General features: G+C 35.5%; 1 protein-coding gene across 1 annotated transcript in view; it reads right to left on the bottom strand.

Annotated features, from left to right (window-relative positions):
- Positions 1-5731: 5731 nt before the first annotated feature.
- Positions 5732-12460, bottom strand: part of LOC111505025 (sialin) — a 93844-nt gene continuing 87115 nt past the window's right edge. Inside the window, exons 7-9 of the mRNA XM_023159776.2 lie at positions 8872-9151; positions 8033-8274; positions 5732-5998 (exon numbers count right to left, since the gene is read on the bottom strand). Coding sequence (XP_023015544.2) covers positions 5789-5998; positions 8033-8274; positions 8872-9151 — 732 coding nt within the window. The 3' untranslated portion in view covers positions 5732-5788. The remainder of the gene's footprint in view (positions 5999-8032; positions 8275-8871; positions 9152-12460) is intronic.

Genomic DNA, 12460 nt, shown 5'->3' with positions numbered 1-12460 from the left:
ACTGCTAATAGTGAAAATCGAAACGAGTTGAAAGATGCAGTTTTCAACACCCTTTTGTCTATCTTACCTTGAAGTTGAGAGGGACCTGGGGGTTGTTTCATGGCAGGACATCTGATTACTCAACAAAAACACTCTGCAACTGAACAGATAACCGGAGACGGTCTAATCCTTCAGTCTGTTTCATCCGTTGGGTTGAGGTGCGTTGTAAGGAGCACGAACTTCACTCCTGCCCACCTTAAACCTGTATGATAGCTCTAGCCGGTTGACTCCTCAGACCAGAGTTTCAGGGATTTCAAAACTTGTTTCCGGTCTGGGCGCAACTGGAGCTTCAGACGGCTCGGCTAATGTCACGTCCACTAAAGGTCGTGTTGGTTCAGTAAACTGGCGTTTATCTTGGTACAACTCTTTTTCGGGATGGATAGTGGCATAGCTACTTGTATTTGTTCAAACACTTCTGGGTAGCTATTAACAGAGTAATAGCACACCTGAGGTGTTTCCACCAAATAGGTAGGAACTACCCCTCTGGGGATGATTCTCGGTCTCGTTAGTTCCGGGAAAAACTCCGGAACTGGAGGTGGACAACTGATTGTGCGTTGTAGTGCACTCTTCTTGCACATTCTGGTGGGCATCGGTCACTTTGGGGCCTGACAGTCCTGCTCGTGGATTTAACATGGTCTGGAGACTCATTTGGGGTTGATCAACCACGATATTCTCAATCTTAGTCGTTTTCTGGCGAACTTGCGACGATTGTAGGGTGTCGATTCACCTTATGTTTTGTGCATTTCATTTCCTGAAATGGTGTAGAACAAAATTACTAATTTCCGGGCTACCCGTGACGGGTATTTCAACGCAATCTGGAGACAATCATACTTGTCTCTCTCTACATGATAATGGTTATTGCTACCATTGAGGCGCATTAAGCCATATCATGCTTGTCTTTTGTGACGTTTCGATATCTCTACCTGAAAGCCTTCTAACAAAGCCAGCAGTGCGAGTTAGTTGTCGATGTGCGACCAATTCTGATGAGACGTTGCTTGGCCCTAGTCTGCATCTCGTTAACAGAAAGTCCTTAAAATAGATGTATTCGTTGAAAAGTAGAAAGTACCAACGATCAGATAGGGTCGCTGGTCCACTTGGAAAAAGTTAATGATGATTTAAGTTCACTCGTATACCACCGCTGTGTTGTTACCGTTAGGTTTATAGTACAGTTTACACGGTGTACACTCTTTGCAGGGTTTGGTAACTAATTTTCAATTGGCGGAGTGCCAAAAGAAACCCGTAACACATGAAACAGAAATACGCTGACGGTTATACTATTTACTCACACACAGTCCTCTCGCTGGAGCCTCAACTGCGTCCCACGCAGTCTATCACATCTCCGGACTGCGCCTTCGAAGGACGCATTTCTCTGCGCCCAACTCCTGACGAAAACAGTTCTTGATGATAAAGCTATGACCCACGGTTGACGATTTTATTGAGCTTTCAGTATCGGAAAGTGTAGGGAGATCCTGAATTTTACATTATTCAAGCTAATTCCTTGGGATAATCTCGTCACGAGATTATACTTTATTGTTCAGGATGATGGGATCTTTCATATTGTGAAAGAAAATCATAGAATGAAATTGTAGTTTTTCTCGAAAATGCAGGAATCAAGTGTCAACCATAAGTCCCGGGACAATTTTCAGGTGGCTGCTGATTGGCCTAGGGGCAAATTGGGGAAATTCACCACAGTAGGAAGGTGATTTTTTTATAAAATGAACGGATTTTTACTATCGGTATTTATTCTTGCCTTGAAGTTAAATCTATGCTAGTTGTAATCTTGTTGGAGTTTTCTACAAGTGGAAGTGTCTATTAGTGAATTTGATTGAAAAATAGGTTGTTTTTAGAGCCTTATTGGAGACTTCGAATTCCTTATTGTGTTACTGGTTCTCTTTAGAACCGCATTTGTGTATTTTCGATTTGCCATCTGTCTTTTTGTAACAGATACTTGGCGTCATCGTCAATTATTATGGGTCGAAGTTTCATCATCAGGAACTGGTTGCATCAGGAATAGGACGCTGAGAAATGTTTATCGTGTAGGCGGGTCGAAGGCGGATTTTGGAGACGTGATAGACCGGGAATAGAACGCAGTTGAGGCTCTAGCGAGTGGACCCTGTGCACGTAAATGGTATAATCGGCTGCGTAATTCCATTTTGTGTGGTACCGGATTTCTTTTGGAACTCCACCAATCACAAATTAGCCACGAAACCCTGAGAAGGTGAAGCGGGTTCCTACTAAAATGCTCCTGCCCTGTACTCCGTGTTAAAAACCCAACGGTGACAACACAGCGGTAGTCTAAGAATATGGGTTTAAATTCGAGGGGGTGAAACCATCATGAGATTTTTACCAGTGAACTAGCGATCCGACCAGACCGTTGGGACCTTCTACTGTTCAACAAATCCATTTTACCATACTGTGGACGGTCCTAGGGTGCGGTTCAACAGATAGGCTCAGTGATCATTTTTAATTAGCTCAGTTACACTGTAGGTCTTGGTTAGACAAGTAGAAAGTAGAACTTAAATATACAGCTTTCTGTGAATCCTTAGCGACACAATCATTTTTTGGACTTTTTGTTATCGAGATGCAGGCTAGGGCCAAACAAGCACGAGCGTAACTTATAACAAACACAGCAGTCCAAAATCGACAAGTCCAATTTAACTTCCAAACTCCAATTCCCTCGAACAACTTGAATCGACAGACTACGACTTTGTCTAGCCATTCCCGGCTCACTTTGTAGTGTGGATGTTTTAATGAACGGAAGCAAAAAAACCAAAAACAGCTACTGATGAGAATCACAATGTTGCAGTACTAGGTCAAATGGTGTTGGAACCATATAGTTCTACCAGACAAGCAGCGATGCATTGTAACATTTCGAAATCGTCAATACAACGTACTTTGTCAAAAACAAATTCCATCCATACAAAATACATTTGATTCAAAGACTACATCCAAAGATTTGTCTCACTGCTTCTTTTGAATTCCTTTTTGCTTCGCCTTAAATACATATCATATCCAACTTTTCTGCATTTAAAAATTGAACCAATTTTCAATTTAATGAAAAACCAACACAAAACTGAATACACTTTCGTCAAATCTGACAGGTCTTCTGACTGATCGATAAATACATTATTGCATTTATTTTGACTTATTCATGGCCCTCTTTATAATACGCAATAAAATTGCCTTTTTTCGTCAGTATTCAAAAAAAACTACAAGTGTGCTATATGGCTGAATTCAGAATTCAATGCAGAATTCAAAAACCAATTCAGAATACTGGGTTATCATTTAAAAAAGTTGGCGTCGGTGTCGCGACGCCCTAACGGATGACGCCTAGTGCTGGATCTCTACGCAATTGGAGGACTCTTTGACACCAAAATTATCTTTTTTTCCTAAAAGTCTTCGTAACCAAGTTACGGGCCCTCGAAGTTACAAAATGAAAAATGTTTTTCTTTGATAACTTTTCAAGTGAATATTCAAAATCATCCAAATTTTGGTAATTGACTAAACAAATGAATTCCGTCGATGAGCTTTCATGCAGGAGTCAGTTGTTTTGCTACAAAGTCAGGAACGGACTACCCCCGATGGTCCACACCCCAAAACTTTGAAATGACAGATATTTTTCAATATTTTTCAACAAAATAAGGTTACTTGGACAATTTTATGAATAAAAGTACTCGTGTGGAAAGTCGATCGGAGCAACGAGTCTTGATAAAAATGTAGTTCTACTCGACGACATCAAACCCGCTCGTCCACCATTATTTGAAATGAATAATTATCAAAGCAGAAATAATAATGATAAAGTTAATTCAACAACATTTATAACAGGAATAATACAAAGTATGCTAAAATGAAGTCGTAAACAAAAAGTACAGTACCTATATGGAAGTTTAAGTCACAATTGTGATAGCAGATATTTTTTCAAAAGAAATATCAAGTTCTGTAGATTCGTGGTGTTTTTAAACTAACAAGCTACTCTACTATGAAATATCGAATTCATTTCATATTTTGTATGTACATAATACGTGTGAAATAATCACGTTTCGTGTTGATCAGTTATCTGAATCTAATGAAACTCAACATTCGAATGTTTCAAATTCTTCTTCACAGCTAAACTGTTGAGGAGTTTCACTGATAATTATAATTTTATGGGAGAAATTCTTTAACACGAATCTAAATTTAGCTGAAAAAACGCACATCGGAAAAAATATTTACTATACTAATAAAAAGCAAACGTATATGATGGAATCGGCCGATACCATGATGAAAATCCATAACTAACGTATTCCAAAAACACTTTATTGTGAGATTTTCACTAAATTTAGTGAAAATCTCACAATAAAGTGTTTTTGGAATACGTTAAAAAGCAAACGAATGAACTACAAAAACGGCTGCACATGATCAGGTGAAAAATATCCAGGGAATAATTATGTTCCATTTCTTTCACAGATGTTGACAAAAAAACCGTTTAGAAAGTTTTGATAAAAAATGAGAAACTGGAATGCGATTTTGTTTTGTTGAGTGGTTCGTTGTCATATGACTATCATTGTATTGTCAATATTCTATAGGATATTTTGAATTTTTTTGATATGGCCGAACAGTTTACATTCAATGAATATGCAGATATGCATATATGTTATGGACGAGCATTTTGAAATGCTGCAGAAGCTCGTCGTCTGTATTCCGAGCATTTTCCCAATCGAACGGTACCGTCAAGAGAAACATTCGTGCGTGTCGATCGCAGCTTGAGGGAGACAGGTATGTAATAATTGATAATTAATTTGAGCACGTTGTTTTATTTCGATATTATTGTAGGTACAGTTTTGCCAAAACGAGGTGGTGAGGGCGCTCCTAGGACTGTACGTACCGTTGTATTGGAGGAAAATATTTTGGAAGCCGTCGCTGATGATCCTTCAATGAGCATCAGAAATCTATCAGAACAGTTCCATACATCCAAGTCCACTATTCATATCACATCATTCATATCATTTCCATTTTCCTTAAAAACTAATATTTTCGAATAATGGTAGACATCTCAGGATAAATGTTGTTGAATCAACGTTATCATTATTATTTCTGCTTTGATAATTATTCATTTCAAATAATGGTGGACGAGCGGGTTTGATGTCGTCGAGTGAAACTACATTTTTATCAAGACTCGTTGCTCCGATCGACTTTCCACACGAGTACTTTTATTCATAAAATTGTCCAAGTAACCTTAATTTGTTGAAAAATATTGAAAAATATCTGTCATATCAAAGTTTTGGGGTGTGGACCATCGGGGGTAGTCCGTTCCTGACTTTGTAGCAAAACAACTGACTCCTGCATAAAATCTCATCGAAGGAATTCATTTGTTTAGTCAATTACCAAAATTTGGATGATTTTGAATATTCACTTGAAAAGTTATCAAAGAAAAACATTTTTCATTTTGTAACTTCGAGGGCCCGTTACTTGGTAACGAAGGATTTTAGGAAAAAAAGTTATATGAAGTACTGGTGATATTTTGACCCCATCTATACATTCCCGAGAGGAAAAGAGGAAGTCCAGGGACACCCTGTATATATATATATATATATATATATATATATATATATATATATATATATATATATATATATATATATATATATATATAGGTATAGTGATGAAACTGGTGATATTTTACATACTTCAAATCTTGAAAAAAAACATAGGAGAAGATATATATAATTATTCAGTGCTTTCATTTTTTAATTGAATAGATATAATGAGATTAAACTTTGTTTGATACTTCCATATCTTTCTTCGTTTCAAAACTGTCAAACGCTATATTTTCGATTCCATCTACTTCTTTCTTCTCTGTAGAGACGATGTCGTTCCATGGCTGAACATCACCACTTCCAAAAATACAGAATATTATTCCACACCCAATGTAAACCGAGGATCCTATGTAAAATATAGTGTGCCACTCGTTGAGACCGTTCTGAAATTAATTATCATAATCAGTAGTAGTAATAGCAATTTCGAGTCATTAAAGGATGGTTTTTCCTGTGGGTCCGTTCAGAAATAGGTACAATAATCATCATATTGCAATATCTATAGCTGTATCGACATGTTACGTGATAGGTATTTTTTAAATTAATACCTCAATTGAAAAGTCCCTAACAAAATATCAAAACTGATATTGGATTAACAAAAAAAGCTCTTCTGGCTAAATGTTCAATATGGCATTAACTAACCAAGCGTCTTCAGTTCAGACAGGTTGGAGCCTAGCTCCCTTACCCTTTTAGTTGATTTTCGTCAGAAAGACAAATGGGTTCATGACTAAGGAGATGTTGGCGGTATGAAAGTCTTCAAGACATCAGTACCGCCCGTCAAGGGGTACCCCTGCCTGGCTGGGGTGGAATGGACGAAACATTTCTTCATCCGTTAACGGGGGACATGAGAGCCTCATTCGACAGAGTGTCGGAGCCTTCTACATCGGGATGGGTCGTCTACAGCATAATCTACAGCTTCCCTAACTAACGGATTATCGTGAGTTTCCGCACTATCAAAAACTCGCCGATTCCTCGACTGAATGGACTGCTGTACAGACTAGCTATCCGGCCCTCGATCTTTGATTTAACGTACATGATGTGCGGGTTCCAGGTGAGCCTACGGTCTATTAGAAGGCCGAGGTACTTAACCCGCGCTTGCCAGTCGATCTCCCTTCCAGAGATTCTCACTTTTCTGGGCGGAGAAGATAATAACCTTCTCATGGTTTTCCGGGTTCACTCGGATCTTCCATTCAAGGTACCAGCGCTCGAGGTCGTCCAATGCACGTTGCATATAGACGACGCCGAGCTCCCGACCCATGGAAGATGAGAGGAGAGCCGTGTCATCAGCGTACAGAGATATATTCACACGCTCAGACCTCGGAAGGTCACTGGTGTAAAGTGAGCACAGCATATGACCCTGGAAAATAAATAGTTGGAATATTAGTTTTGGATTTCGTCTAATATCGCATCATCAAGAACTCGATGAAGATCATCCCAAACTGCATAGTTTCATCATTTACATCATCAGCAACATTAGCGTTCCTGTTGCGACTTCTCCCTCAAAGGTTGGTTTGGTGAGTTGTCAAAATTGCATGTACTGAAGTAAGGGTAGTTCCTATTTTTGAGAAAATTGTACTGTGGTCATTACCTGGAACTTCCAAGAAATTTAATTATACCTGGCCAGTAATGCAGACATAGCTAGGCACAATGCTGAGATATTTCTCAGCATTGTTCTCAGCATTGTGCCTAGCTATGTCGCAGTGTAATAACACTGCGATGCCATTTTCTTATATCACACGATATCTATGTTTTGGCTGGCAGACTAGTAATATAAACGACATCTCTTTTTAAAAAGATTTATTGAATTCAAAGTTACAATTTTTATAAGTTCAGATAACGATGCCACAGTACGAATGCTAGAAACTGCATGTCTTAATGAAATAAATGAACAGACAAGTATTCACAAGTATGGTATCCACAATCGTCTTCGGGTCATCACATGAAGATTATTGAGGATACAAACAATCGAAACGTCGTTAAGTAACTTGGCTTGTAATCTCTTAATTTTTCATTTTCTGTTTAATTGTTCTTTTTTTTTACTTGTATTTTATTTCTCTCTAATTTAATTTCAGGGTTTTTTTGCTTAATATAATTGTTATTTTCAACTACTGTTTTTAATTTTTCATTTGTATTGTTTTTTTAGGGATTTCAAATCATTTCATATAATATAAGACCACGGAAGTCCGAACTAATGAAATTCATCATGAAACATTCTCAATCACCTTCAAACAAATGGTTATCATAGCTTTATTTTTTATGAAAATTCAATTTTCACAACCTCTCTATCAAAAATTTTCGATATAATAATCGAATTTTTTGTCTTGTGGATAGCCCTCAAATCCCTGCGAAAATGAAATGACAGAAACGGCATTGAAATTTTTATCGTAATATTTTTCACACTGAAAATTCAAACAACTCACATGTTTTTCTGTCAAATATCCAACAATTGCAGGGGATATGAATCCTGTTGTGCTTCCAATGCAATTTGCAATACCATATATGATACCAGCGAAATTTGGAGCCAGATCCTGAGAATTTTGTAAATTTGTCAGAGTTGAAGCTCCATTCGATCCAAGCGACAATGTTATTAATACTATTGCCCATGTTACGTCACAGCCTGTTAGTGTTTGTACAAACAATAGTACCCCAGGTAAAATATGAGCTGAAACATATGATAATAATACAATTCATTCTAAAAGGAAACATCGAAAACTCTGGAAAAAAGCAACAAAAAGATTTGTGTTACACTTCAGAACTGAGTTGGTATCATTAAGTTGTTGGTATCATTAAGAGATGATTCAATCATCTCCTGTTCGAATCTTTGATATGAAATGTATTTTGTTGGATAATTTTTCCTTTGAAAACTATACCATTTTTCATTTATGGTTGAACTGATTTCCAACTGACTTGAATTTGCAAAGATCAATGATGAGCTAGGTTGCTTTGTTAGACCAACCTCAGAATTTTCTACCCAAGGTCAATTGTTTGAAATCTTTTGAAAGTTTCGGAAACTTTTTTCAATTTAGCTATCTGAAAATCTTAAACATGGAGGAGAATCAATACTGCCACAAGACGTGATTGTTAAAAATTAACAAAATCAATATGTTCAAAAATAAAATCGGTGTAGGAGGGCAAGTAGTATAACTGGTTCAAAATGTCTTTAGAAGAGATATGAGTATCCGAACTAGAAAAGCATAAGTAGGTATGTTCGCATTTATATATCAGAATTGTTATATCTATAGTGTACGTATATACTCACAAAACAACACAAAACTTTTTCTTATCATAGTTTTATTCATCCAAGATTTCCTTATGATGAGATCACCTAATTGTCCAAATAGGAAACCAAAAATGAGTCTCGCAAAATACGGCAAGGCGGCCAAAAATCCAGTATGTCCTAGTGTGAAACCCAGAACAGATGACAGGAAATTGGGACCAGCTGTCATGAGGAAAAACAGTCCCCATAAATTGCCAAAGTGCAGGATGATGAGAGTCCAAAATGGGACAGAACAAGCCATTTTTTTGTATGGTGGTTGTCTCTGAAAATATATACCAATATAGAAAACAGATATCAGATAGATATCAAAGTAAACATTGTCACAATTCTCCTAGATTTCCCCTACTGCATTTTTCCCAGCAGCTAATATGCGTGAATTGAGTTGGATGAATAATTCTCGACAGTTTATTGATTTGAAGAATTATTTCGTTTCACTTTTTTTCATTTACTTTTGGAATCTTGAAGGGAAAAGTGATTCAAGTGCCATATCATATCGAAGAGCTTTTAGCTTTTTCAACTGGTACCATGAATTATTACTTTTTGACCAACAGATAGTAATTGAAGCTTGCTCAAGTCCCAGAGGATCAAATTGATGCACACTATAGCGGGATTTCACCCCATTTATTAATTTATTTTCATTTCAGGTGCAAACAATTTGTTTTCTTCACGATTTATTGTGACCTGAGATGTTATTTTTAGTAAATTGATGGATGTAGCCGTTACTACGTGGTACGAAATCATAATGAAGAAAAGAGAAATGAAACTTTCTATGTTTTTAACCACTTTTATTTGTAACTAATGTTACTGCAGTTTCGTCCTATATGGACATTTTCAAACTTATACAGTAAGTTTATTATATAAGTTTGAAAATGTCCGTGTAGGACGAAGCTGCAGTAACGTTAGTTACAAATAAAAGTGATAAAAACATAGAAAGTTTCATTTCTCTCTTCGTCGTTATTTTTAATCTTTTCAAATAACTTATCGGATTGTTTCGAAGCTGCAGTAACGTTAGTTACAAATGAAAATGGTAAGTGGTAAAAAACATAGAAAGTTTCATTTATTGTTATACAATAAGTTTATTGTATAAGTTTGAAAATGTCCGTATAGGACGAAACTGCAGTAACGTTAGTTACAAATAAAAGTGGTAAAACTTAGAAAGTTTCATTTCTCTCTTCGTCGTTATTTTTAATCTTTTCAAATAACTTATCGGATTGTTTCGGTCTTAGTATTCTCTATGTTTTATTCATTTATTGTATTCTTAGATTTCAAATCTGTTAAAACTTTTCAGACAATGGGAGTCTGAACCTTTAACAGTTACCAAGAAATGTTATCAAGAACATTCAAATAAGCTTGGAAATATCAGAATTTGGGAAATAATTATATCTTTCGCCCAATAGCTATTGAAACGTTTGGTGTTTTTGGCCCTGAAGCCTTATCTTTCATCAATGAAATTGGAAAAAAGGTAACCGATGAAACCCACGAATCAAGAGCCACATCTTTTCTCATTCAGAAAATTAGTATTGCCATCCAAAGAGGAAATGCAGCTTCGTTTTTCGGTACACCGGGAAAAATGATTGAAATTTACCTCGGAATTTTCATTTCGAACGAAGAAAATTACTTCAGTTTTATTGAAAATATACTTTCTCTATTGAATAATTCACATCCCCGACCGTAATTTCAGTAGGCAATGTACTTTTCATTGAGAATTAAATATTCGTCTAATATATGTGTGAAATCATAACGTATTATTTCATGTGAAGAGAAGAACTAACTGGACGATGGGTATTCCCCCTTAGTGAAATGTAAATTTTCGCCATCTCTTTATCGAATGTAAAATTACGCTTGTATTTGTGAGTGATTATTGTATTGTTCATTCTTGTCTACAGAAGCGCATCGGTTTGTCTGACGTGTGCATTAGAATATTTTTGTTGTTGGTGAAAATAAGTAAAGAAGGTGAGTACATTTCTTGTGAAATTTCAATAACTAGTCCAATAAACAGATGAATTCATTAAGTTTTCTCGTTATGCATTATAGAGTGTTTTTATATTACAAGTAAATCCTAACCTCACATCGCGAATTATTTCATACTGTATGGAATAATACAACATATTTTAACTGATTTTCAAATAATTACAGAACATATATTTGAAAATGTTTGTGATAATTACTGAATGGTATTGAGAAAAAGAGAAAAAGATATATACTCGATAGCAGTGGCGTGAATCATCAGTGACGCCGTATGCACTATCCATTTTAAAAATGAATTTCGATGAGGAATAAAGTTTCGTATTGGTGGTTGCAAATATCGGACAATGTTAAATCGTAATTTCATTCACCTAAAAAATATCTGAACGTTCTATTCGTATCTCTCATAATTTTGGATAAATTTGAGGATTTGTGATTCTTATTATTGAACTTGAAAACATTTTTGCGATGGGAGGCAAGTTGGAACTCAAAATTGAAGGAATCGAGAAACACTTTAGGACCTTTTTGTTTCTGTTGAAGAGGTGAACAAAACACTTCATCACCACTTCATACCATATCATTATAGCTATATTTGCTATATTTCAGAAAATGTTGGAAAACATTCGGAAAAATCAAATTTTTTATTTAAACGGTTGAATATGTATCAAAAATTTTTGAGAAATATTAATAGTAGTAGTTTTTCTCTAGGAATGTGTGTTCGTCAACTTACTGTGTTTTTAGATTTCTAAACCTATTCATTTGATGATATTTCATTTCTCTTTTAGGATAATACCACCATGAGCAAGAAAGAAAATGTGTTAATTTGAAGAATGGTTTTTTTATTTTGTACTGTTATTTGACTTTTTTGATAATGAAAAAAAAATGTTTTGTAGAATTTCATTTCAAGAATGTATATGAACTTATTTTGTATATACCTATTTTTTTTAATATATCAATGTGTAATATGTCTTGTGCATTCAATTATCTAAATTATGAGGAAAAATGGTCACTTAAGAGTCAAGGATCAACATCCGATTGAGGTATATATAGGTATATATAGTGTATTCAAAACTACTCTGAATACGGACCTTCTTACAACGGAATATCCCAAGGTAATATAACCCGTGAATGAAAAATTACAATGTAAAATTTTATCAGACTATAGAATTCCACTGTGAAATTATATGAAAGTGTAAAATTCTACTGTAAAATTCTGTGAAGAGTGTAATATCTCGATATAAATTTATATCGCAAATTTACCCTATAAAGTTTTATTTCAACACAAAAGTACACTCAAAATGAAAAATTACACTGAAAAATTCCACACTTGTCTTCGGGGTAGAATTACAAAATCATATTCCGCATGGAATGTGAGATCACACACGAAAGTAATTTCTCGCTAATATGGGCGGTAATTGAATTGCCACCGGTACCGGTGGAAAAATTTTTACCAGTGTACTCTCCCTGATTCCAAAAAACTTGATGAAATTTACTTGATTCCTGAAAACCAATTTTATATAGAAAAGAGAGGTAATAAGAAACCACTTAATGAAATTAAAATAAAAGCAAATGAAAAAAATACTTTATCTCAGCAAAATTCTCAAAT

The sequence above is a fragment of the Leptinotarsa decemlineata genome, unplaced genomic scaffold, assembly GCF_025532065.1.
Source record: "Leptinotarsa decemlineata unplaced genomic scaffold, Ldec_3_MD MMD2_tig00000090_RagTag_RagTag, whole genome shotgun sequence".
In the NCBI taxonomy this organism is placed as follows: domain Eukaryota; kingdom Metazoa; phylum Arthropoda; class Insecta; order Coleoptera; family Chrysomelidae; genus Leptinotarsa; species Leptinotarsa decemlineata.
The sequence above is the reverse complement of the archived record's forward strand: the minus strand, read 5'-3'. Positions and strand labels throughout refer to the sequence as shown.